Raw genomic sequence first — 26,946 nt, 5'->3', positions numbered from 1 at the left:
GTAAGTATCCTTACCAATCAAGTTTAAGGTAAATACACAATTTTACCACATAAGAACTCAACAAATTTAAAAACCAAAATCACACTGCTGGAAAATGAATGTTCTTGTCTTTAGGTTTTGGAAGGGAATGCACAAAAATGTGTACTTGCTCTCTCTCCATACAATGAAAACTTAACACTTTCGAACAATTAAAAAAGGTAGATGCCAATAAGTTTGGTAACAAGTAATCAGGATAGGGGAGGAGTTTGCCTAAGTCAATCTTCATGCGTTTCAATGTTTTTCTTGGAAATGAAGAATTTTGCCAAAAAGCAAAAGTCATCATCAGATTTCCTGGGCCAGTATTTATTTATTTGTTCGTTATGATCTCCATTTAGGCTTTAAAAAAAAAGTTTGATTCAGACTAATGTACAAAAAACGCAGACTGGGATAACCAAAATCATGGAAGAAAGTTACAAGGAGGTTGAAATTCTTCACGCACTTTCTCTAGAGATTGGGCATCTCTCATTCAAGCTCTGGAACTAAAGCACTTATCACCGGTGAAACAATGTAATTATCCCTCCATTCGCACACGGTGCTACAGTTAGAAACCATCCACGCTGCCCTACTCTAAGGAGGGCGCGACCACAGTAACACAGATACACGCTTCAGTCTAGTCTGGGAACAACTTCTTAAAGACACTTTAGTTTCCCATTACGCCGCGCAAGTCAGAGTGAGACAATTTTCTAGATCCCCAATGTGTGGTAACAAGTTTCCCCTGCCGTCTTTACTCTGAGGGATTGGGAAACACTAGAGTCGGTCCCAGACACAGGCTCTCCGCTAGGACAAGGTCTGGCACTCTTTTCCCTTCTACCACAGAGGTGATCATACTATGTGATCACGGGACAAATTCCGCCTGCCTGCCGGAAGACCAGTAGGATTTTGTTTTTCCTCGAGAGCGAGGCTGTCCGTGAATCGGACTCCCGGGTCCTCCGGGGAGGACGCGGTGTGGGGAGGGGTTGACCCAACAATGCTCGGCGCGGGTGCGAGTTACCTTGCAGCGCTGCGGCGTCGGCCGCCTCCAGGTCGCGGTAGATGTGGCGCACCATGCCCGCCGTCTCTTCGTTGCTCTGCGTATTGATGTCCCAGAGCACCAGAAGCGCCCGGCGCCGGGCGAACTCTAGCGCGAAGAGGCGGCCCAGGCCGCTGCCGGCGCCCGTGATGAGGCACACCTGGCCGGCCACGCTCTTCTCCTTGGGCCGCACCAGCCAGCGCGCAGCGGCCAGCACGAACGCCCAGAGCACTTTGAAAGCGACCACGAAGAACTCCACCACGATGTTCATCGCGACGCCGGGGGGCTCCGCGCGAGCTCCGCACTCGTGTCCTTGCCCACCCCGCGCCAGGCAGCCTAGATCGGAGCTCCGGGGCGACTGTCACCGCGGCTGGGACGAGAAGCCTGCGCCCCGCGCCCGCGCCCGAGGTGCCCGCCCGGCTGGAGTGCGCTACGCCGCGCCCCGCTTGCGCAGGGCCACCCTGCCCGAGCTCCGCGCGCCTGTCCCGAGCGCCCGCCCGCCCGTCCCAGTCCCGGTCCCGGTCCCGGTCCCGCTGCAGCGGCGGTGACAGCCGCGAGTTAGGCGCCGCGCGCCGCCCTCATGGCCAAGCCGCCTTCGCCTGAGCGAGCGTCCGCGGAGCCCGCGCCGCTGCTCCCTCTCACCCCGGGGCAGGGGTCGGCGGCGGAGCCCGCACGGGCCGGCTGGCCGCCGCAGGAGTTGTCAACTTGACCCAAGTTGCGACAGGGTGAGAGAGTGGGGTGCGGGGCGGCGGGGAGCCGGGAAGGGGTGACCCGCTCGGCGCGGACGAGCGCTGCCCAACGGCTTGCAGTTGCCCCGCTGGGCTCGGGCGGCCCTGCGCTGCGCGCTCCGCTGCTGTCACTCGGGCACCGGGCTCCGCGGCGGGGCGCCGCTCGTCAGTCGGAGCGCTCCGGGCCGGCTCTGAGCGAGCTCCACGCTCTGCACTATATAACCCGCGACCGGGAAGAGCCGGCGGCGGCATCGGCAGCGGCCCTCCCTCCGCTCGGCCCTCCCCGCCCCCGGGCGCACCCCGCCCCCAGCCCAGCCCCCGACCCCCGCCCCCCGCTCGCCCGCCCGCCGGCCCTGAGCCGCGCGGGGCAGCCCCTCGAACAGAACCGTGGTCCTAGTCTCCAGCCCTTGTCTCACCTCCCTTCGCAGCTCACACCCCCTGCATGGGTTGTCCCTGCCTCCACCTGCGAGGCCCTGAGGTCGGTGGAGCCCTGGCTATCCTCCTCTGGACGTCCTGTCCTCGCACTTCCCTGTGTCTCCACTTTGGTTAGCCAGGCGACTCGGGACTGCTTGGCCTGCGATCAGGCGCTGCAAAAGACAGCCCCGCAGGCTGGCGGCGTGACGAGAGGGACCTCGACCGCGCGGCAAAGGGGTGCGGCCGACTGTGACTACCGGGGGCAGAGAGCCGGGAGAAAGCCAAAACAGACTTTGAGTTCGAATCACAACTACCCGCTCGGGGCATGTTTCCAAAAGCTCATGTTCCAGACTGGAGTCACCAGCGCCGTGGTTGCCGATAGCGTGGGCCGAGCTTATTCCTCCCGCCAGATGGGCAGTAGAGTGAGGAATGTCGGGATTTGTAGTTCACACCCGCGAGACGCTCATTTGATCAAATTACAACCTGTCAACGCAGCATAGGGATTAGGACCCCCACGGAGTCCCCAAGGAGGAGTCGGTAGTTAAAGTGTAATCGATGCATTTATTTTTCCCATAATAAATTTTACCCAGAAGTCCATTGAAACAGACTAAGTCAAGCAGTTCTTAATTTTACATCTGCGAAGCGAGTTCTTAATTGTAGGCACTTTTCTGGCTTTTCTTAGGACAGCTATAAGTCGTGGGGCCTTACACGCGCAGTCTTTAAGTGGACAGTGCGCATGCGCTAACTTCCTCTTTTCCGGCTGGAACCATGGAGGGTGCCGAGTAAGTTGCTTTTAGTTGTTTGCAGGATCCTTCTCCATCCTCTGTAATAGAGGCCTTTTGTTTCATTTTCACCCCATCATATACCTTGGCTCACTTATCTATGTGTTTGTGACGCTTTCTGACATCAGTAAGGACCCCTGGCTAGGATGAGCTACTGGTAGTCTTGGGGCGGAGGTTCTGGAAATAATAGGAACGAGGCTTGAAGCAGAATATGTGCCAAACCGGCCGGTTGGGTGACGTCCTCAGTGGAAGATCTTTCCAGGGAGGCGCAGAACGTTTAAATTACGTTCGGCTTTGGCTAGCGCTTGGCCCAGGTTTCTGCCAGCAAGCAGTTGCTTTCAACATGTGGAGCTTGAGACCTGAGCCGGAGTGGTGGTTGGTTTGGTTTTAATTTTAAGAGGTTTCCAGGCCCTTTAAAAGTCAGTACTTTTTAGTAATTTTCTAAATTGTCAGCGCCCTAGATGTTTTCCATTAGCTGGTAGAGGCAGGGATATAAGTTATAATAGATGTGTGGTTAACGTCACGTTTATGGTTGCCACTTAAGTAAAATGGTGTGTGTTGGAAGTGAAAGATAGAGTGGCATGGAGAGAATCACAGATTTCCGGCATCTTACACTCAAGTGTGTTACAGCAGCAAGCACATCAGTGGCTAGACGTGGTGACGCTAGTTCAGTTAAAATAGTTTTCAGGACAAAGTGATCGTAATTACAGCTCTGGAAAGTTTTGAGCTGTTGATGACATTGCTTGCTATAGAGAGAAGAAAAAGAAAGTTCCCGCTGTGCCAGAAACCCTTAAGAAAAAGCGAAGACGTTTCGCAGAGCTGAAGGTAAAGCGCCTGAGAAAGAAGTTTGCCCAGAAGATGGTAAGTAAACTTTGGAGGTACTTGCACCTATGCAAACCTTGGGGGTTGGGAGTGAGAGTGAAGGCAAAATTCTTAACGCAAGACTTAACTCACTATTGTGCTGAGTTTCAGATGAACACATCTTTGGGAATGTTATCTGCTGTGCAAGAGAAAGTTTTAGGGAAAGATTCAGGAACTGGGGTTACTATTTGTGTTGAGCTAAAAATTATGAATAATTGGGATATCGTTTTTAGCTTCGAAAGGCAAGGAGGAAGCTCATCTATGAAAAAGCCAGGCACTATCATAAAGAGTACAGACAGATGTACAGAACTGAGATTCGAATGGCTAGGATGGCAAGGAAAGCTGGCAACTTCTATGTACCTGCAGAGCCGAAATTGGCATTTGTCATCCGGATCAGGGGGTAAGTTCAGTTCTTAACCATATTGTGGTTTTGTGTATTTATTTATTTATTTATTTTGGTATCGGGAAGCGAACTCACTACCTTGTGCCTGCCAGGCAGGCACTTAGGGTGCTGAGCTAAATCCTCAGCCCTGTATTCTGGTTTTAAAGGAAAAATTAGAAATCTGTAGAGATTTGTTAATTTTAGGAGCACTGATTCCAAAATGTTTGGACTACAATATTTATATGTAGCTAGAAAGAGGAGCAGTTGTTATTTTCAGGGTTCAGTGGCAGGCCCTGTGTTCAAGTTCCCGTGCATTCTGTAATTAAACACAGGTTCAGTGGTTCAGTGTCCTGCAGTTTTCAGAGGTTAAAGTATACTTTGTTTTAATGACGAATTGTTCCAAAGTGGGAAATGGTAAAAGGAATCTTCAAGAGGAGGCAAGTTGGAGGTACACATTTGACTAGGTTAAAGGAAAGCCAAACACCAATGGCCTTGAGTTTTTGTAAAGCGTTCTTAATTTACTGGGTTGGATTTAGGTTTTTTTGGTTCATCATTAATAAAAATTCTGGGTGCTGGGGATGCAGCTCAGCTACATGGTGTTTGCTTGGTTCCCAAAAAAATTCTGATTAAAATCCAGATAAAAATTTTTTTGATCCTTTTATACTGCAGTATCAATGGTGTGAGCCCAAAGGTCCGTAAGGTGTTGCAGCTTCTTCGTCTTCGCCAGATCTTCAATGGCACCTTTGTTAAGCTCAACAAGGCTTCAGTTAACATGCTGAGAATTGTGGAACCATATATTGCATGGGGGTAAGAATACTTTTTCCTTTTATTTGGTAAGTAGGCTATATAAAACAATGCCCTTAATTTGATTATGTCTGTTTAATATTTTTAGGTACCCTAACCTGAAGTCAGTAAATGAACTAATATACAAGCGTGGTTATGGCAAAATCAATAAGAAGCGAATTGCCTTGACAGATAACTCATTGATTGCTCGATCTCTTGGTAGGTTCTGTTTGTTCAGAGAACCTTTGATAGATCAAGGTGATGTTTTCTGTCCTCTAAACTATTATAAACCTGTCCTTCACTTCATTAACTCACCTTTCTGTGACAGTGTTGCAATGCAATTCAGACTGGCCTCAAACTCAATGGTGGTCTTGCCTCAAGCTCCCAGATACTGGGATTACAGGCATGGGTCACCATTCCTTACTCATTTTAATCCTTTTGTTGAAAATTTGTTAAAGCTTCATCTTGCATTAAAAATTTTCAGGTAAATATGGCATCATCTGCATGGAGGATCTAATTCATGAGATCTATACTGTTGGAAAACGCTTTAAAGAGGCAAATAACTTCCTGTGGCCTTTCAAATTGTCCTCTCCACGAGGTGGAATGAAGAAAAAGACCACCCATTTTGTGGAAGGTGGAGATGCCGGAAACAGGGAAGACCAGATCAACAGGCTTATTAGAAGGATGAATTAAGGTGAGATGCTGCCTCCTGAGAGGAGTTGTCTTAATGGTAAAAGTGATTTTTTTTTTCCCCAGTAAGTATTCATTAGTCTTTGGTGGGGACAGGGATCTAGCTTTTGATTAGTTGATTCAGTTACTCCTTTGGGAGACCTTTCTGGAGGGAACATACCCCACCCCTTTGTCATGTCTACTTAAAAGTTGAGATATCCTTTAAAATGTAATTGAACTCTTACAGCTTTAAATGGAAATATGTTAGTTTTTGGCTTCCAGATTGTTTAATAGGTTTATTTTTCCCTTTCAGGTATCTACCATGATGTTTTTATGATTTGGTCAGTTAATAAAAAATCTGCTTCCAAACTGAAATGTATTGGTGACTTTTTTGTTAGTCTGTCTTTTCCTTTTGTTAACTGTAGTAGTAAATATTGTCAACGTGAGGGAATTCAATCATATCAACAGCCCTATTTACATCAAAGCCCATTAGTTTGTTGCTTTTAAAAAATAGGAAGTTTCCATACAAATAATGTCAGAAATTTCTTTGAATTCTCTATTCATGGTTTTGAAAGCTATTTTTCCAGGTTTTTAAAATTTTTTTGTATTTTTACCGGTACCAGGGATCGAACTCACAACCATGCACTTGCAAGGCAGGTACTTACGCTGCTGAGCTAAATCCCCAGCTCCTTTTTATAGTTTCTTTAGGTTAGTGATTTCTGGGGAGAAACCAAGGAGATACATTATGAATCAAATTATGCTTGAATTTTTGTTTCAGAAATGTGTGTGCTGTTTCAATATAAGAACAGTACATTAATCACTAGGTGGAACCAAAGAGTTTACATTTTGAAATGTCTTTAACTGTGTAAATGCAAGGTGCAGTCCCCAGTCTTTGTATGCAGTGTTTTGAGAGGTAGAGAAGGCATTAAAGCCAAGTCTCACTTTCCAGATTTTAGGTAAACAAGGGTCATCATTAGTGAAGCTGGGCATGGTGGCAACATGTCTGTGATTCCAGCACTTGAGAGGCTGAGGAAGAAGGACTGCAGTGAGTTTTGGATTACATAAGGAGATCCTGTCTCAAAAAAAACAGAAAAATTAGTTTGGGGAATAGTTAAGCAGATGGTACATTGCTGTCAGGTGTGAGTGGTTAATGAATTAAACATTAAGAGATCCTCCTTGGGATAGAAATAACAGAAGTGTTACCCTATACAGGGTAGGGATGTTTAACAAGGGTTTTTTGTTTCTTGGTTTTTTTTTTTAAAGGACAGTGTGGTTCCTAGCAAAATTGAGAAGGCTCAGTGGGATCAGAGAGCCAGAGGATGGGGAAGTGAAGTCTTAGGAACACGGCTTGAAAATTTTACCTCATTTGTATTTCCATTTCTGTGCTTTCACAGTTGGAGCTTTTTCCTAGGTCGTCTTCTAACTCTCCTGTGTTTGTTAATAGTTGTCTTACACAGTGGTTGAAATGGTATCTTTGAAGGTTTGTGGTTTGTGTTAATGGGGCTGGTTTTAGAACCAGACTGCTTGGGTTCACATTTAGGCAATTGATGTGAACCAATAAATGTAATGGAAATAGTCATGCCTAGGACTTCAATGATTAAATGTTTCAGGTTACACAAAGTGCTACTTGGTGTTTGTTGTGTAACTTAATGTGTACAATAGTTAAAATGGGTAATAGTCTTGGGTTTGATGGGCAAGACATTACAAATAATGAGGTGAGTGCTTTAGGGGGATGTACAGGATGGAATAGATGCTTTGGGATGTCTGGAGCTCACTTTCACTAGAATGATCAGATAGTTTTCTTTGTGCTGCTTTTCTTGATGGTTGTCAAAGCAGCTGAAACACTGTTGTTCCCTTCTCTCGGTAAAGTTTAAGGCCAGATCTTTTAAAATTTCAGTGTCGGATATACAGCATATGCTGTTAAATGCATGTATCCCCTTGTAGCAAGTTATTACCACAATTTAGGTAGCTAAAATACTTTGTCTTAATGTCTGATGGTGTTAGTAGAGCTGGGGCCCTTGTTACTTCAAAGTTTACAGAGAATGTTCCCTTGCATCTTCAAAATGGAAACTGCTTCTCTGTCTTTGATTTTCTTGCCTTTTGTGAGAGCACCATTATTGTGATGTTGGGCTATCAAAATAATCCAAGATAGTCTCCCCATTTTAAGATCCACAAAGTAAGTCCCTTTTGTTGCCTCAAGGTTACTGTGCACTGGTTCCAGGAGAGCATTTGGGAACCTCTGGGCCATTTTTTGACTTAATTTCTGGCTGGCTGGCTAGTCTCAAAACAAACTTCATATGATCCTCTTTTGTCATAGAATTTCTTGGAATCTCAACCTTGTTTTTTTTTTTTTTTTTTTTTTGGTCTTTTTTCCTTTTTATCAGTACCAGGGATCGAACACATGACTGCCTGCTTGCAAGGAAGGCAAAATATGCTGCTGAGCCCCTCAATCTTTTTCTGTTGCTCTGCCTAACCACTTAGAGGACTTGATACTTAACTCTAGTCTGTCACTTAGGACAGTGCTGCTACTACCTATCAGAGGAGTAGACTTAAAATTTTGATTGAGGATGGTGGTGGTACATCTCTAATTCCGGCACTTGGGAGGCAGGAGGATTGTGATGTGAGGCCAGCCCAGACTACATACTAAGATGCTGTCTCAAAAAACAATAAAATTTGCATTTTCTAGTTGCTGTTAAATTGAAGTCACTGGAGTTAGGGGATGTTGGTAAGGAGGAGTGTTGACTGAAATTGGGTTTATGGAATGATGTAACTTCAGAAATTGTGTAGAGATAATGGTAGACAGTAATAGAGTGTAGTAGGGGGCTGCAGTTTATGCTCTGTAGACTGGAGCATTTCACAAAGGCAAAATTTAGATACCTGAGGATCTTTTGAGAAAAGGTGAAGTAGCAAGCAGTGGAGTAATAGCCAAGGGGACTATTTTAAGGTACTGGAGAATGAACCTGCATCCCCAGCTGCTTTGCATTTGTGGGGTTATACGAAATGGCCCAGGTCAGCTTGTGATCATCCCACCTCAGCTTCCAAGTAGCAGGGATTACAGGCAGTGGCCCTGTACCTGCCCTGAAGATGGCTTCCCCAGTGGTGGGGAGGGATTGGGCTTGCAGGCTAGGCACGTGTCCCCCACTGTGCCCCTGCCTTTGGCCCCTTACAAAGAGGCAGCACAACATGTTGCTTAACACTGTCCTGCATGGGTTTTTACACTTGGTAACCCTGAGTTTGAGTCGGGGTAGGTGAGGAGCGTGTGCTGTAGGCTTGTTAGGTATCTCTGTTTCTACACGTGGGTTTTAACTTTCCCTCACCCACCTCCATACATCCAAGTGTTGGACCAGTATTGTATTCCAGGTCTAATACTGTGCAAATCAGTGCCAGGCTTCACACTGGAAGGACATCTAACTTCCCAAAGGAAAAGAATTTGACTTTGTTGCCTATATGGAGATAACTGGACTAATACAGGATTAGAGAAATCGAGACATAGGGCAGCCTGGTTTCTTTTTTGAGTTCCAGGTACAGTCCAGTATAGAAGCTGTTGGGCAGCCCCTTCCCACCCTGCCTTCCTGACCACTGCCACCCGGCTTCGGCTCAGCATTTGCCCCCACTTTCAGCCTCCCATAGCTGTAATCTTGAGGGTGACACCGTTCTATAGGGCTTGACAAGAGAGGGCACTAGTGGCCTAGTCTCCCAGACATACTCTGCCCAGTGCTGTACCTGGGCCCATTTGCATGACTGGCCTCTCGGCCTCTCAAGCGGATCCCAGCAGGAGCGACCGCAGGCTCCTAGCAACGGCGGCCTCGGGTGGGCGCCCGGGGCATCCCCGGGCAGCAGCCGTTGAGCCGCTGGCGGGGCTGAGTGGCGGGCACGCTGCGCTCCGGGGCTTCGCCGCCGGGCTGCCAGCCGCAGAGCATGCTCCCCGCAAGAGCTGCGCCAGTACGAGCTCGCGGCCGGCCTCCCCGCCGGGCTGCCGCCCACCGCCCCACCATGCAGCGCCCGGGAAGGGTCCGAGGCTCGGCTTGGCCCCCGGCCGCCGCTGGCTCCCACGGTGCACCTTGCCTCCATTGGCTACGCTGCAGCCACCACCTGCCGTGGCGCCGCGGGGCAGGCACCCGAAAAAGCCTCTTCCAAAGCCCCTTCCATCTGCAGAGCCGCGGGAACCGTGAGTGCCTGAGGGCCGGAGCAGAGGGGGCTGGGTCTGAGAGGGCCCAGAGACCTCACTGGGTCGGGACTGAAAGGGGAGGATGCCTTCCGGAGGGAAAGCAGCTCAGACAGGCTGGGGGGTCACTCTGGGGGTTCTCTGGGCGCACTCGAGGGCGAAGAGCTGGTAGAAAGCCCTCGGCATGCGTGAGGACTTGACGGACCAGACCAGAGCTGGGGATGAAATGGAGAAAATATTTTTCCTTCACACTTAACTTCTGTAACAGATCCGTCCATTAACTGCATGAGCCTTGCAAGGTCTCCCCTCCATCTCTCCCAGAGCTTAAATGGGAGGGGTAGGGGAAGATGTGTTGGTTTTCCTTTTGACTGCCAGGCATCTCTCTCATACTTAACAACCAACAAGATGTGCCAGAAATTTAGACCCTGACCCTGTTAATTAGATATCCTAGTCCTGGTCATTGCTTTGCAGCATTTCTGATCTACCCAACTACAATTTGTGTATTACTTTTTTTCACTAGGGCTTAAATACACCACCAGCAAATGCAGGTAGACTATTCTGTAGACTCTTGTACTGGTCCTCCTTCCAGTCTTTTGGGGGCCATAGACATTATGGAAGCTAAGCTTCTTTCCAGACAAATGCAAACAATTTTAGGGTATTCCCTACAGCACGAGAATCTCAGTCTTTAAACTTTGGTGCATGTATTACATACCTATATAGAGATACATGTATGGGTATGGTGCGGTAATGTTTCATAAAAATACGTGACTAACATTTCCTTTTAAAGTTCTTGAATTACAGTACATTGGTACTTTTCATTGAAACAGCATTAAAGTATGTAGAATTATAGGTGAATAACATCTTTATTATCTACTACTTTCTTTACTTTTTAAAAACTTGTTAGGGTTATCTTTGTGTTTCTTTGTATTTTGGTCATGAATGGAATCATGTGGGTTCTTTGGAAAAATTGCTTTCTCTCTCTCTCTCTTTTTGAAACAGTCTTGCTATGTAGTTCAGGCTAGCCCTGAATTCATTGTGTACCCCAGGGTGGCTTCGAATTCACAGGCATTCTCCTGCTTCAGCTTTTTGAGTGCTGGAATTACACACGCACTTTTTCTCAAGATAGGGAGAATATTTTATGAATTTACTTAAGTTTGCCTGAGTACTTCAGAGTTTAGATGTATCAGTTTATGTAACCATTTCTTTTTGAGATTGGTTCCAGTTTTTCACTATTACAAACAATTCAATCATGAACATTTTACACGTAAGAGCCATTCTATAGAACAAATTCTCCCTGAAGCATATTTGCTCAGTCAGATGTATACACATTAAACATTTTGCTAGGATCTTGCCTTCAAAAACTCTGTGCTGACTTACCCTTTCATCAGCAGACCATGGTAAAGAAAAAATGTTTATTATTATTTAAAACTGATTTAAACAACAGCTTTTCCTTCAGTTTTTATTACATGTTAGTCACCGTGCTGAGCACTTAAAAGAGATTTGTTTTTTAAGACCATCTTGCTATGTGGTTGAGGCTGATCTTTAACTCACTATATAGCCCAGGCTGGCTTTGAATTTGCAGCAATACTCCTGCCTCAGCCTCCTGAGGGTGGGATTATGGGCATACGTTGCCATGCCTGGCGTAAGAGTTTTAAAATTTACTCCTGAGTCAGGGGTACTATGAGAGCCAGAACTATGATTATGTAGCCATTGAGGGGCAGAATCAAGATTAAGATCCAGATTTGTTTTATTCCAATACTTTTGTTCCTTGTAGGATTTGAATGTCTGCTTTATCATGGGCTGAAACTGTTTCATTGGGTTGAGAGCGTTTATTTGATGTTAATTTTTTTTTAACTTTTTTTGAGACACAGTTGCAGCATGTAGTTCAGACCAGCCTTGAACTCATTATGTAGCCCAGGTTGGCCTTGAATTTGCAGGGATTCTGCTGTCTCAGCCTCCCAAGTACTAGAACCACAGGCATGTACCACCATGCCCTGCTTGTGTTAATTTATTTCTTTACTGATTTATAGAATTAGACATGACCCAGTGCCTCCTACTATATTGGTTCCTCTGGATTGTCTTTTTCCTCAGTCACTTCGTTGCTTTTTCTTTATCTTCTTGCCTTTCATGTATTTTAAGAAAATATCCAGCTTTCTTCTGTCAAGGTCTTTGTCAATTTTAATGCTACTTCTAGCCTTAATTATCATCTGTAAGTAGATAACGCTTCACATTTTCATCTCCAAACCAACCCAATAGCCCGTCTCAATTCCTTAACTCTGATCCAAGTAATGTATCTCTACTAGATATCTTCAGTGTTGGCATACACCTGTAATCCCAGCGTGTGGGAGGCTGAGGCAGGAGAATTGCTGTGGACGCAGGGCCAGTCTAGACTACATAATGAGGCTTAGCTGGACTACACACAGACACCTTCTTCCCCCAAAATAGACAGCCTATACTTATTTTATTTAAAACTGGATATGGATACCTTATTGCTCTCCAGCCCTAGATTAGCATCTTCTTTTTGAATTTAATTTAATTCATAGTTCTGTAATTTTCTTATTCACCTTAGTTCCTAGCCTGAGTCATCTTTGACTCCTTTTTTTCACGCCAAACTTTCCACTGTGCAGTCTGTTAGCAGTCTTTGGATTCTTACTGGCACCCTCTGAACCACTGTATTAATAGCCTCCCTGTCTCTCCTTAATTCCATCTCTGCTAGATTAATCTTCCTAAAGCAGACCAGTGACTGTATGCCACACCCTGTTCCACAACCTCCAGTGGTTGGAGGACGCTACTTTGACCAACATTCAGATTTATCTAGAATTTCACAACAGTCTTTCATTTCTTGAGCTCTCACAATACCCTTATTTGAACCCCTCTTTCCAGGAAAACTAGAATACTTACATTTCAATCTCTGTGAACATCTTTCTCTTCTGTGTCTTTGATTGGAATGCTTCTACAAACACGTCTATTGTCTAAATCCTATTTAAATATCATTTTATTCTTCTGAATCTTTTGAATCTCCTTCAGAGAGTATATCTCCCTCCTTTTAAATCCTCTAGTAATTTCTTTATCTTCTAAGGGTTTAACTTCACACACAGTGCCTTATAGTTGTATGAGTGGTGGCTGTTTATTTCTTCTGGGCTGGAAACTGGATGAAGACAGAATCTCTAGTTTATTTTTGCATTGCTTGTGCACACAGCACACTGATTTGACCATGGTGCATGCTTGATGAGTATATGTGAGTGAGTCAATAAATTATTTGGGAATACAAAATGATATGTGTACAGAAGTTTAATTTTCCCTCATATAAGAGTTCTGAATGGTTTACCTGATCAGTAGGGGCCTTTCTTCCACTTATCAGTTTCCTTGTGGCCCTGGTGGCCTGGGAGTCCAAACCACTGCAGGCACCTGTCACAGTCGGCTATGAGGTTCCCAGCTGGGTGCCGGGATCTATCACAGCCCGAGTCAGCCTCGTCTTCATTCAAAGAGCAAAGAAGAAGTCAAGGCACATCTGTTAAAATGAAAATCATTTATGACATACAAACAGTAAAATCAGATTTCCAGTAATAGAATGATGACATGTGAAGACCAGGTCCTAGAAGGGAGGAACTTTATGAAATTTAAAACAAAAATTAGCCTGAGTGAGAGGGAAGCTGGCAAAGGAAGAGTGCTGAAAAGACCTAGCTCAGTCGTTACCCATCCCAAGCCTGAGAGACAGTGAAAATCCAGTGGGCTCCATCGGACTCCCAGGGAATCAGTGTTAAGAATACAGGTGTTAATCTAGAGCCAGGAAAACCAGAAGTGGAGGATAAATATAATGGAAATGTATTTCTATTTGTATTGGTATTTCAAGAATGTGAAAAACAGCAAAATGACAAAAGGTCCAGCTGACAATTTTAAAACGCCAGGAAACAGATCAAGTTGCTTAATTAAGTATATTTACAACGCTATACTTAGTATAAACAAGAAGGTGCAGCCAGGTGTAGTGATGCACACCTGCAGTTCCAACATTTGGGGGGCTGAGCAGGAGGATTGCTGTGAGTTCTAGGATAGCCTGGGCTACAAACTAGTTTAAAGCCATCCTGAATCCTGTCTCAAAAGAAAAGAAAAAAAAAAGACAAGAGTAACTTGATGAAGCAAATTGTGCATTTAAAGAGCTAAATTTTCTAACACTAGTGAGATGTGCTTGACGTCTTCAAGAGAAGACTTCTGAATTGCCAGATATGTTAAAGATAATTATCCTTGTGAGACTTCACTGGAGCAAACAGCTATCAAGGTTAGGAGCTGAAATGGATGCTTTTGCATGGTGCCCTAATATAGCACTGTGCTGTCTGTATTTCCAGTTACCTCAGAGGAGAAATAAAAGTTCCAGGAGGCAGTGAGGTTTTTGTTATTCTTAGGTGTTTTGTTTGTGTGGCTTCCTCTTTCCCTTGAACCTGGAGTTGGTCAAGTACCTAAGTATTCATGGAAGTAAGATCTTACATTGATACTGATGTCATAGGAGTTCACCTGGGTTAGGACTTTATCTGTGTATGGAAAGCTAATCCCACCAGGTCAGTCCTAACAGACTGGGATTTTCTTTAGTATAAATAAATTTTATCAGCTTGTTTACCATGTTCCTTAAATATACACATGCTTCTTATAATGTTACCTTGAGCACTCTACTAAATATAAATACCATAATGATGCATCTTCAGAAAATGGGGTATTCTTCCCAGGTGTGGTGGCGCATGCCTGGAATCCCAGCACTTGGAAGGCTGAGGCAGGAGAATCATTCCAAATTTGAGACCAACCTGAGCTATAGAGTGAGCTCAAGGCCTGTTTGAACTACATAGTGAGACTGTGTCTCAAAAAGATAAAAGTTAAATAAATAAAAATCAGAAAATGAGGTATTCTAGGTGAAATTTTTATTATATATGCATGTTTCAAAAATTGTAATACACTTCCCAGCCTTTAAACAAAATGCTGACAATTCTTTTTTGCCTTGATTTGTAATGTGAAAGTCAAATTTTAGGCCTGAGAGCTAGGCATGGCAATGAGAGCATGCCTGAAATTCTAGCATTCAGATGGCTGAGGCAGGAAGATTGTGAACCCAAAGCCAGTCTGAGCTACATAGTGAGATCCTGTATCAAAAAAGAAAACAACAGAACAGCCAAAAAAGTGGGGCAGGGAATAAAGCTCAGTGATAGAGTGCATGCTGAGCATGCCTGAAGTCCTGGTTTCAATATTCACCATCTGACAAAAAGTGAAAACTTGTACTGTGTAGAGCTGTGCTCCCTTAAATATAACACACAGAATTTTCACCAGACTTACGTTACTCAGATTGCTGTGTTCTGTTGCATCCCTTGAACAGCTTGAGGTTCTCTGATAAGCTGTATCTGTTGTCTTGTCTTCTGTCACTTGATTATAAATGAGTTTGCAAAGAAAAAATTAACTGAGCTGGGCATGGTGGTGCATAGCCGTTACCCCAGCACTCGGAGGCTGAGGCAGGAGGATCACTGCAAGTTGGAGACCAGCTTGGGTTACAAAGTGAGCTCAAAGTCAGTCTGAACTGCAAACTGTCTCAAAAAGCAAAAAAAAAAAAAAAAAAAAGAATAGTTAACTAGATATCCCATGCCTAGTTGAGGTATTTCTTGAAATGTAAGAAAAAGAAATGGTGCCAAATGGTTTTTTTGTTTGTTTTGTTTTGATTTTTGCAGTTTGATTTTCAAAGTTAACATTTTATATTTTCCAGCTTCACTTAATAGTTTATAAGTTATATTGAATTTGGGAAGGAAATATATTTTTAATATTGTTGTAGTTTAGGTGGTATTTCTAAAATAACCAATATTTACTTGCTTTCTTCTCTATAATGTAAAAACTTCACTGTTAAATCATGTTCACTGAGCCATGATTACTACATAAAGTTTTCTTCTCCTTACACATAAATACCATCAATAACATTATTTTATAAAGTTTGAATTAATACTTAAATGGTAAGAAATCAGTGTAGTAACTATATGTGAAATATGAATATAAAAAACACATAGTCTTATGTTCATTCCATTTATATTTTTATTGTTTTCTCATATTTAACAGTTGGATTTTTATTCTCATTAAACTGTGTACCTAATATGTATAATAAAAAAATCCAGTCATATATAGTAGTCATTTAACCAAAGTCAAATAAAGTGTTGTATACCTTAGGAAGACATAATAAAATTTATCAAATTTACCTTTGAAAAAAGACAGGATTCTGCTATGCCTTGTGGCTTATGCCTGTAATCCCAGCACTTGAGCTGAGGCTGGAGGATCACCATGAGTTCAAGACCAGCCAAAAGACCTTGTCTCAGAAAACCAAAAAGGAGGGAAAAAAGAATCCAGCAACACAAATAGAGAAAGTAAAGACAAAGCAAATCTGCTTTTTAGAAATTTGTAGAATGTTTTACGCTTGCTTACATTTCAGTTTGGGGGAAGCAGCTAACAAGTCTATTCTTGAAAAGAGGAGCAAGAATTTTAGTGGGCAGTTAACTCTGCCACAGTTAATTTCTGCTTAACAAAATCTCTGGGATTTAGTTTGATCATCACTTGCCCATAAAACAAAAACAAGCTCCTCCTACTTTCCCTGGGTCAGCAAAGACTCTTTTGTACTATGAAATGTGAACCTAGCTTGTATTTATCATAATGAACTGTCATTATTTATTCCAACAGATTTTATGTTTTTATACACTAATCATTTCTGCATTTCGGCCAACACACTGCCTGGCATTGTGAATGAATACCTGTACAGTTTTCTCAATGAATCTTCATTGTTCCTTACTCTGAGAAGGAGAGCTTCTCTTCAGGAGTCATGCACACACATGATTGGGAAATCAACACTGGCCAAATTGGCTTGTTGAGGAGGGGGAGCATATCCAATCTTTGGTACTCCTGGTACACAAATTTGCCTGTCCTCTGCTGTCTCCACTCTTTCCATCAGACTCCTGTGTGAAGGTTATACTGGGTCCAGACCTAGAACTTGCTATGTATCCAAGCTGGTCTTGAACTTGTGAACCTCCTGTCTCAGCCTCCCAAAGTGCTGGAATCACAGAATCAGAATCGCAGAATCAGAAGCATGTGCTGCCACCACACCCACTTTGAGCCTTTGATTTGTTTGTTTGTTTATTTATTTGAGAAAATGTCTTGTTATGTAATTTAATCTGGCCTTGACCTGACAGTAACCCAGGCTGGCCTTGAACTCACAGATCTTCCTGATAGACTTCCTAATCTGTTTGGCTTATAGGTTTGTGCTATTACACTTAGGCTCTTTGATATTTTTTAAAACTATCTTGGGGTTGGGGATTTAGCTCAGTGGTTTAAGTGTTTGCCTGGCAAGTGCAAAGTCATGAGTTTAAATCCTGGTACCAAAAAACCCCCCAAGAAGTATTATTATGTGGCAAAATATTAAGAAAGGCTAGGTGTGGTGGTGCACACCTACATTCCTAGCAGTGTAGGAGCTTAGATAAGGGGACTGTGACCATTTGCATTTTTTTTTTTTTTTTGGTAATGTTGTTCTTGAATAAGGGCCCTCTATCGGGTATCATTGTTTTTATATTTTTGGTGGTTTTTAAATCTTTATGTATAAAAGACACTGAGTTCTTTATTTATGTCATTGTTTGAAAGTTATTTGGGGAACATGTGAACAGTGTGGCTGAGCGGGCTGACGTGGAGGATCCCCATTTTACCTCAGTATTTTTCAGGTGTTGAGTAGGTAAAATATAAGATAACTTATGACTATATGGCTGAGGCAGGAACCAAGGGAAGGAAATCCCCAGGTGCCTGAAATGAAGGCATGTTTACAGAGAGAGCCACCACTGGGCCATCTGCTGAAAGATGGGGTTCACAAAGAGGTATTGTTCAGTTACCATGACTGCATAACAAATTTCTCCAAAATGTAGTGGTGCAAGACAGCGATGTATTGTGTTCCTAGAGTCCATGGGGCAGGAATTCAGACAGTGCACAGCAGAGACGACTTGGCTTTATTTCATCAGGTCTGGGCCACAGCTGGCTGACTTAAAGACTTGGGGTCAGAATCACCTGAAAGCTTAATCACTAACATGTCTGGTGGCTGATGCTAACTATTGGCCGAGACACAATCTGTGGAAGTCAGCTGGAACTTTCGTACGTGGCTTCTGCATGTTACCTGACTTCTACAGAAAGTGATGGCAGGGTTTCACAGGTGAGTGTCCTCACAGAGGAGGACATCTTTTTTCATGGCCTATCTTGGAAACTGCAGTGTGTGGCTTCCTTTGCAATTCCTATGGCTGAGGAAATTAGTTTCAGGGAAATGAACACAGTTCTCATCTCTTGATGGAGGAGTGTAGACATCACACTGGAGGAAAAGCATGTGAGAACAGATCTGTATCCATTCATCCATCTTTGAAAAATAAAACATGTTGTTAAAGGAGTTAGTGAGCTAGGAGTTAGGGTTCTATTAGGCAATAGAGACAGCAACCCCAAAACTCATGACTCTTCAGGATTCTATATCTGCCAGATGTCCTTCAGCTCTCGGGGACCTTCCCAGAGCATGGTCAGGCAGGCTATTGTCTCAAGGGTACATGGGCTCTGCATGGACACTGCAAAGATTTGACTCTAAAAAATATGCAGTCTCACCGGGGGTGGTGGCTCACGCCTGTAATCCCAGCACTCGGGAGGCTGAGGCAGGAGGATCATTGTGAGTTCGAGACCAGCCTGGGCTACAAAGTGAGCTCAAGGCCAGCCTGAACTGCATAGTAAGACCCTGTCTCAAAAAGACAAAAAAAAAAAAAATGTAGTCTCCAATAGGGTAGAGATTGTGATGCTTATACATTGTCCAAAGCTGTCTTCAAACACCCCAGAAAAAGAGCCCTCATGGGCATCTTACTCAGAACCCTCTCATGGCTACTGGGAGCTTCACTTCCTTTAATCTTTAACTTTCTTGCTTTTGTGTTTTCTTTGTGTCTTTGTTTGAGGCAAGGTCTTCCTGTCTAGTCCAGGTGACCTTGAACTCACTGTGTAGCTCAGCCTGGCTTCACCCATGGGAATCCTCCTGCCTCAGTCTCCCCATGCTGGGATTACTGGTGTGTGCCACCACAGCAGGATCACCTTTGTATCTTTTAAATAAATTTGGTTGTATCCTACTTGCTATCCTCAGTTTCATTCTTTGTCACTGTGGACATAACCTCAACATTCCAATAACATATCTGGGGGCTCGTTTGGTGTTCCAAGAGGAGGTAAGCAAACCTACACTGTTTTTTTTTTTTGGTGTCAGAGATTGAACTCAAGACCTGGTGTTTGCCAAGCAGGCACTTACGCCGCTGAGCTAAACCCCTGGCACCAGCCTACAGTTTCTTGCACTCTTTGTTTTCATTTTGTATCTTTCTGTTCAGAACAATATTGGGACCCCATCAACCAATTAAATATAATTAGCATGGTACCTGACCTTGAAGGTTCAAGGAACAAGTTCACTGATGGGGGGTGAGCTGATACCCCTCTAACACAAGTGGGGGAATAGTGGCCCAGGCTCACCTCAGTTTTCTTTCCCCACTTATCCTTCCTTAGCAAGGGACTGATCTCTATTCTTGGTGCTCTTGGCTGTCTGTGGCTAACAGACCTTGAACACATGGCGCCTTTAACTCAACCCAGGTGTTAAAGGGAACAAATAGCCTTTCTCTAGCATGACTCACTTTCTTGGCTAGCCAAGCCAGGATGTAAGAAAGATCTCATAGGGTAGTACCTCAGTTCAAGAACTTAATTTGTTTTATAACTGGAAAAATAGCCACATTTGTTTGTAGGAAAGATAGTCATGATTGTGTTTATCACCCAATGCAGATTTTCAGACAAAAACAAAAATGTACCAATTGCTTCTGTTTGTATGCCAAACTGTTTTGCAAGCAAAAGTATTCATGAACCAAGGTACCAGTATATCTTGTCTTGTATGATTGCACTGCTTTGTTGTTGTTGTTTTGCTTTGTTTTGTTTTTGTCTCTTTGAGACAGAGTTTCACTGCAGTTCAGGCTGGCTTTGAACTTGTAGCCCAGGCTGGCCTTGAATTCACATCAATCCTCTTGCCTCCATCTCCTGGGTGCTGGGATTACGAGCATGGGTCATGCCAGGACTGGTAGCACTCTTATAGGAATGGGTCAGATAGTTAAAAGCCCTAAACATACCCATTATTTCAAGTCTCCCAAGCAAAGATAACACAATCATAAGACAGAGCATTATAGTTTCCTCTTGACTCAAGACAACTCCCATATATCTGTGAAGTTTGCGTTTATGTTTGTACAAGAAAAAGATAGTCTTTGACATACGATTTTTTCCTGCACCCTAAATGTTTTTCCCTGGTTACCTTTGAGATTCTTGTTGTTAATTCATTCCCTCCCTTTTGAGTGACATTCTTTGTGGTGCTAAAACTCTTCTTCTACCACTCTTATTGCTAAATTACTCTCCTAGCTTTCTCAGTGTCAGGTAAACTGGTGCTTTCAGACAAATGTTATACTTTCATGTCTGAGGCTGATGGGATAAATGGCTCTTAAATGGTATACAGCTTGCACTGGGTCCTAATGGATAACAAAGTCAGGTTGACACCTCTAGGGATTCTAGGGGACAGAGAGAACAAAAGTGCACTGGAACAAATCTTGACTGACTCATAAATTTAATTTTAGGTTCCAATTTGAGTTGGTATTTTTTGTTTGTTTAACTGATGCATAAAACATTTTTTGTACACTGAGATAATTCTTAAAGTACAATTACAAGCACTGGTTTTCTGTTGCTTTCCTCTTAGAGTAAGGTAAGGATGCTACTCACTTAGGACCATGGGGGATCCTGTCCTGGCTCTACCACCTGCAGCTTCATCTTCATTTGAAAGCCCCACTTTGCTTTAACTATTAAAGGGAACAATGTTGACCTCAGTTCTAGAGCTAGAATTTTCTAGAGCTAGACCTGACCATCTATCTTCTGTGAATACCATCATGTTAAAAGTATCAGGGCTGGGTGTGGCAGTGTACGCCTGTAATCCCAGCACTTGGGAAGCAGAGGCAGAAGGATTGCTTCAAGTTTGAGGCCAGCCTAGACTATATAGTGAGTTCAAGGCCAGCCTGAACTACATAGCAATACCCTGTCTCAAAAAGAAACAGAAATGTATCAGAAGCCAGACATGGACACAGTGGCACATGCCTATAATTACAGCACTCAGAAGTATAAAGAGGTATCAGGAAGACTGATGGCCAGTCTTTTCCTAACCCCTTAACTAGAGCTGGAGTAAGTTTGTCTTTTAACCTGCTTTTCTGATTATGATTAAGAGCCCTACCAACTTACTGGGGAGAGACATGTAGCCCAATTACATACCACCATACTGTCTCCAGGACAGCCACCCTGTCTGCCATTGGTAAAAACAAAAGTTAACCCTGAGGTATGGGCAGTTCAGGGAAAGATAAGACATTGGCATTGTCTAATTCCATCCTGGTACAAGTTCATCTTAGATATCTCATCTCCTGTCTCTACCAAAAACAATATCCTCTAATACCTGAGACAAAAAAGGGACTACCATCTCGAGTCAGAAGGCTTCCTCAGATCTTTTAATAGTCCCCTCCATGCCCCACCCATCTTAGACATATAAAGCCTAATGAGAAATAGAGGCTGGTTCAAGACTTCTGATTGCTAAGACAGTGGTACTACTACACATAGTGGTCCCTAATCCTTATTACTTTATTATTGCAGACTCCAAGAGATGCTAAATGGTTTACATTCTTAGACTTAACATTGGTTAAGTGCATTGGGTGACATATTGGAGTTGGGCCTGAATCAGGAACCACAGTGGCTTCAGTTGGCCACTCCTGGCCCAGAGAAGATGGTGGGATCTCCTTGGGCTGGGTCATGCCCTGGTCAGGAACAATAGCCAGGGATGAAATTGTCCCAAACCAGTTCCATCCATGTGGCACACACTAACGTGGTGAAGGCCCCCACTCTGGCTCAGAGGGGGAGGGGCCAGCCTACACTGCCCCTGCTTGCACCTCAGTGATCAATAGCAAACTGGAGAAGATAGCAATCCCTAGCCAGCACACTTCTGAAGAACCATAACCAATACATAAAGGGGCTTGGACCTCCACCATACACCTATCTGGAAGGAACCAGAAACATGACAAGAAACAAGAAAAAGTCTCCAGCCATTACCTCAGGGAATATCTGTCCAGGAGAGGTAAACACAGAAGAGATCAAGGGCAGCAAATGTGCAATACTGGACACAGAATCAGCTGGCATAAAGAAATATCTTCGTGATATTATCGAACTCAAATCTGAAATACTAATACAAGTAAAGCAAAATATAAGAAGATTAATAAAAACAATAGTAAGCACCTCTCAAGAAGATGCAGATGGAAGAATGGAGGAACACAGAAAAAGGAGGGAAACTTTCAATGAAGAATATAAAAAAAACCTAGAATATATGAAACAGATTCAAAGAGATTACCAGGAAATTTAAAACTCCATTGAAAGCTGGCAAAATGGCTTGAAAGGAACTAAAGATAGACTATCAAACCTTGAAGACAGGTTTGCAATGAGTGATTATAAAAGGAAGATCTCTTAAAAATAACAAAAAAAATCTCTTAAAAATAACAAGGAAACAGGCAGTGTTATGGTTTGATAACTAGTGGTCAACTTAACGCCAGCTGGATTACATCAGCATGCATTGAGAGAAGATGCTCCACCTGAGGAGGGTAGCCAGGATAAGTAGGTGGAGAAGAAGAGAGGTGTTGGGAGGGATTGAGGCATGAAGGAGGCATTGTGGGTTCTCTTACGAGTTGCTGTCTGAGCTGTTGGTTCTCCTGGAGAAGTTTTGGTCTTCACATTGAGCATTGCTTCCTGGCTCTGGAGGGGAAGACATGTGCTGCTTGGTCTCCAGGATGAACTCATCACACTGCTTCCTGGCACGTACCCAACTGTGCCTGTCATCGGAGGAGCTCGGGGCCTCTGTGTCACTGAGGACAGCTGTGGTGCCTTTCAGGACAGCCCCACTCTTTGTTGTGAGTGTGACTTCTTGTCTCCAGTGTAGAACCCTCATCCCACTAGTACAGCTCCTTTATCCTGCTGGCATAGACTTTCTGGCTTCCACCACTGATCCTTGGGTCTTCCCGGCATGAATCCATAAAAGAGACTGGCGTGAGTCCTTCTTGTGGGCTCTGGACTTCCAGTTGGACTCATGGAGGCATTGTCCCGAGCTCTGGGTTTTTATCTGGACTCATGTGAGACATTGCCATGGGGTTTAGACTCTTGACTAATTAATCTATGTCGGTGTTGCAGATAGGTTTCCTGCATTCTCCTGTGTTAACTTCCAGTGACCATTATAAAAATATTATAAACTCCATGTCCTGATCTGAATTGTTCTCTGTGTACAACCCCTGACTACAACAGGCAGTAACAATACAAAGGCTAGAAGATAACAAGAGGATCTATAACTTAAGAATAAAGAATGTGAAGAAGAAGCAGGGGTAAACACAAAGGAAATACAAAGATTATTCACAGAAATAATTAAGGAAAACTTCCCAAGCATAGGAAAAGGAAATGATATTCAGATAAGTGAGGCATACAAAATTCCAATCAGCTGCAACTAAAACAGATCTATACCCAGACATACAATAATCACATCCCAGAAATTCATCAAAAAACAGAATATTAAAAGCAGTCAGAGAAAAGAAACAGATCACCTATGAAGGAAAACCCATCAAAATCACGACAGACTTCTTGACACAAACCATCAAATCACGAAGAGCTTGGAGTGAAGTATTCCAAGCCCTGAAAGAAAATAACCTCCAACCCAGATTGATATACCCTAAAAAAGTATCTCTCAAAATTAATGGAGAAACAAGATACTCCCATGACAAAGAGGAACTGGGGGAGTTCATTACCACCAATCCAACCCTACAAAAAATACTGAAGGACATTCTAGAGAGAGAGAGGAAAAAAAAACCACCAAGATTTCAGGAACAGTGGCAGAGAGGCCTCAATGAACAGGGCAGAAGGTGGTGTGAAGGAACAAAGTAGACAGCCAATGGCAGAAAAATAGCATAGCAGAAACGAGGCAGAGAAGGTTGGCCATAATTGCTAACGTAGATGGCCTTGATACACTAACAAAAAGAAACACAGGCAGAATAGATCAGGAGATAGGGTCCATCGACATGCGCTGTATTGGAAATATAATTAACCTGAAGGAGGGTTTATGGATCAAAAGTCAAATATGAGAAAACAATGCTCTATGTGACAAGAAACCAGAGAGATATAGGGGCAGGTCATCCAGCAGCTGCAGATAGATTGGAAAGACATGATACTTTTGTGCAGTGGAGAATTACTCAGCTATGACAAAAGAAAACCTTGAGGCTTTTGTAGGTAAAGGAATACAACTCAAGATCAAGCTCAGGGGTAAAAAGGTTCAAAAATAGCGAGTTGCCCCCCTAATCTAAAATCTAAAGGAGTTAGTGGGACCCAAAATGTACAATGCACCCTGTGAAAGTGAAAGGAGAGGAATTGCCTAAAAAAGGAAGGCAGAGGAGATTGTTAATAGTGCATCAGGCTTTAAAATCCACATTATTCTCATTGCTCTGTTTAGTTTGATTATATTCTGTTCCCGCCTGTCTACTTGTACTGATTTGAGGGCACAGACAGCTATTGCAAAAATAGCAGAATATACTATGATAAACATCCTTTATTTCCTATTAATTTAATCTGAAGCCCTGTATAACTTACACTGTCTTATTATGACTAATCTTATTTGAATCTGGTTTGTTAGATTGCTGTCTAGTCTTGACTGATTTTATTCGAATTTATTATGTTTGGTAGTATCAAGTCTGAGAGTATAGGCAACTACTCTGAAGACGACAAGATTCACTAGGATATCCATTCTGGTTTGACTATTACCTGCTTTTGAAGTCTTATAATGTCTTCAATGTTTTGTTTTTATTAATTTTATTATGTACTGCTATGTTCAATTATACCATGCCTGATGATATAGACAATTATATTTAAGATAACAAGAGACATCATAGTAACTATTGTAGATCACCTTATATTGTGGTTTCATATATCTTTTTCATTTCGTGTTTTTCTAGGAATTTGTTTTGTCTTGTCTTGTTTTTTCCTCTAAAATAGAAAGGATAGGTGAACACATAGAGACTCATGTATGCGTAGAACTTCTAACCAGTTAATGAGAATTGATTATATAATGCACAATGAAGTGAACAGTTACTTTGAAGAAAGAGACACTAAGGTCTCTTAGTGCTGATTCCATAGCATCATGATGTGAAATCCAACAATACCATTATTCTTTGTTCAGAGTGATTTTAGTCTGTTTTGATTTGTTTAATTTCAACATACGTGAAGGTATGGACAGCTGTTTTGAAGAGAATGAGAGACACTATGGCAGCTGTTGTTGACTTCCTTATTGTCTGGTCTTGAAGACCCAAAATGCCTTCATAATCCTGTTCTGGTCAATTTAATACTATTTTGTTTTGTATGAATTCACTGTATGTGAACAACTATTTGGAAGAAAACAAGAGACAATGTGATAGACAGTGAAGATCTCCAGTGGTCTTGCTTTGAAATCTGTGTTTCTTACATTGTTTTCTTATGATCTGTTTTGTTCTGTTTAATTTTACCCTCTTTAAAATAAAATTTTTTTAAAAATTACCTCCTCAGGACAAAACTGTCAGCCTTCAAGACAGGTTACACCTCTACTTCTTAAGCATTTTGGTTGTGCTCTAAACTTTGTAGGAACCAGCCTATGAGTTTCCCTAACTGGGAGGCAAATGAGAATAAAAAACAAAAAGATAGAGTTGGTTTAGAATAGGGGGACCATGGGGCTCTTTCCTCTCTTAAGCAGAGTCCTGAGCATCTGACTCACTTCACTTTTATTCACTTAGACATGGTCAGCAAACAATTAGAGCAGGAGAAGATTCATCTGCCTTCTATGAGCGATAGTATATGATCAGGTAAGCAACCAGATCTCAGCTGTGTTGCATTTTCTTGGAACTGCAACAAGCCAGCACACCTACACCTGCCCAAGGAGCACAGCATGGCGCCTTTCTCCTTTGTGCCCCAGATGAGGTCAGTTAGGCCTGGATCCTCATCATCTGTTCTCCTACAAACCTTAACAACACAAGACCCATCCCAGGGCTCCTCTCTCTTTCTCTGTAATGTCTCCTTCCAGGATAACAAAACTATGATGAAAATCATGGGAGATGTTACTGGGAACATTAAAAAAAAAAAAAGTCCTAGGTACTATACCTTAACTTCTCTTTTTGGGAAAAAACTTGTAACTATTCAGGAACAGAGACAAGATCTGTATTAAAACTAAGTGACAGCAATAATCATATGTGAGGTTATTTCTGCCAAGGTTTGTGTCTCACGTTGAGTGAGACAAGATTACCTGGTTTCTTAGTTTTCTCTTATCGCCTGAAACATTAAGGTCAAGCCCCCTTACAATTGCACTATTAGGATCGGTGATTTAGCTCAGCGGAGTAAGCGCTTGCCTTGCAAGCGTGAGGTCATGAGTTTGATCCCCAGTACCAAAAAAAAAAAATAATAATAATAAAATAACAAAAAATAACAACAACAACAACAAAACACAATCGCACTATGCAGACTCCCTTCTCAGCACATGGATGGCTGACTTTCTGGAGCCATACTTCCTTCCACAGGACCATGGTGATCCTGGGATCCCAAGCTCTCTCCCACTGCCTTAGGCTCACAGTCCAACTGTAGGTGGCCTGGCTGCAGGACAAGGCCACTGATGTGTCCTTCACAGACACCGACCTTTGCTTTTTCTGCAGGAGGCACCTATCATACTCTGTCTTGAGGGAAGAAACACTGTTGCCAGTGGACTCCCTGACATGTGACTGTCAACCAATCCACCTTCCCAATGTCTGGATTCATCTCTAATCTGAGCTCCTTCCTAGAATAGTCTCTCGCCCAGTGTAGGTTCAAGACCTTCCTCTTTAAATCCCCATGGGGTGGGCCTAGGTCAGTGGTGGCGAACCTATGGCATGTGTGTTGTTTTTCTTCGGAGAAAAGATAATGCATGAGTTGTTTCTGCTAAACTAAATCCTCAGTATTCAGGTTTAATTGCAGTG

The 26,946-nt window shown here is 43.1% G+C and overlaps 3 protein-coding genes across 3 annotated transcripts in view; 2 read left to right on the top strand and 1 right to left on the bottom strand.

The window, feature by feature from the left end:
• The window catches only part of Rdh10 (retinol dehydrogenase 10), a 29,789-nt gene extending 27,808 nt beyond the window's left edge, over positions 1–1,981 (bottom strand). The window contains exon 1 of the mRNA XM_023561679.2: positions 1,031–1,981. Coding sequence (XP_023417447.2) covers positions 1,031–1,319 — 289 coding nt within the window. The 5' untranslated portion in view covers positions 1,320–1,981. The remainder of the gene's footprint in view (positions 1–1,030) is intronic.
• Positions 1,982–2,828: 847 nt separating this feature from the next.
• On the top strand, positions 2,829–6,042 carry Rpl7 (ribosomal protein L7). The gene is made up of 7 exons (XM_063257457.1): positions 2,829–2,972; positions 3,725–3,833; positions 4,067–4,233; positions 4,885–5,022; positions 5,108–5,217; positions 5,483–5,692; positions 5,981–6,042. The coding sequence occupies exons 1-6, from the start codon at positions 2,959–2,961 to the stop codon at positions 5,689–5,691; spliced, it is 747 nt and encodes a 248-aa protein (XP_063113527.1). The 5' UTR covers positions 2,829–2,958; the 3' UTR covers position 5,692; positions 5,981–6,042.
• A 139-nt stretch (positions 6,043–6,181) lies between these two features.
• CUNH8orf89 (chromosome unknown C8orf89 homolog) overlaps positions 6,182–26,946 on the top strand; it is a 45,545-nt gene continuing 24,780 nt past the window's right edge. Inside the window, exon 1 of the mRNA XM_063257456.1 lies at positions 6,182–9,835. Within this exon, the coding sequence (XP_063113526.1) occupies positions 9,405–9,835 (431 nt within the window). The 5' untranslated portion in view covers positions 6,182–9,404. The remainder of the gene's footprint in view (positions 9,836–26,946) is intronic.

The sequence above is a fragment of the Cavia porcellus genome, unplaced genomic scaffold (assembly GCF_034190915.1).
Source record: "Cavia porcellus strain 051 isolate PalLab524CR breed Dunkin Hartley unplaced genomic scaffold, mCavPor4.1 scaffold_10, whole genome shotgun sequence".
NCBI classification, from domain to species: Eukaryota; Metazoa; Chordata; class Mammalia; order Rodentia; family Caviidae; genus Cavia; species Cavia porcellus.
This window is presented reverse-complemented; position numbering and strand designations above follow the sequence as displayed.

Bases quoted from the DNA above. Each gene is read 5' to 3' on its own strand.
- Rpl7 (XM_063257457.1), top strand. The intron at 3,834-4,066 runs GTAAGTAAACTT...TATCGTTTTTAG, and splicing joins AGAAGTTTGCCCAGAAGATG to CTTCGAAAGGCAAGGAGGAA. The intron at 5,023-5,107 runs GTAAGAATACTT...TAATATTTTTAG, and splicing joins GAACCATATATTGCATGGGG to GTACCCTAACCTGAAGTCAG.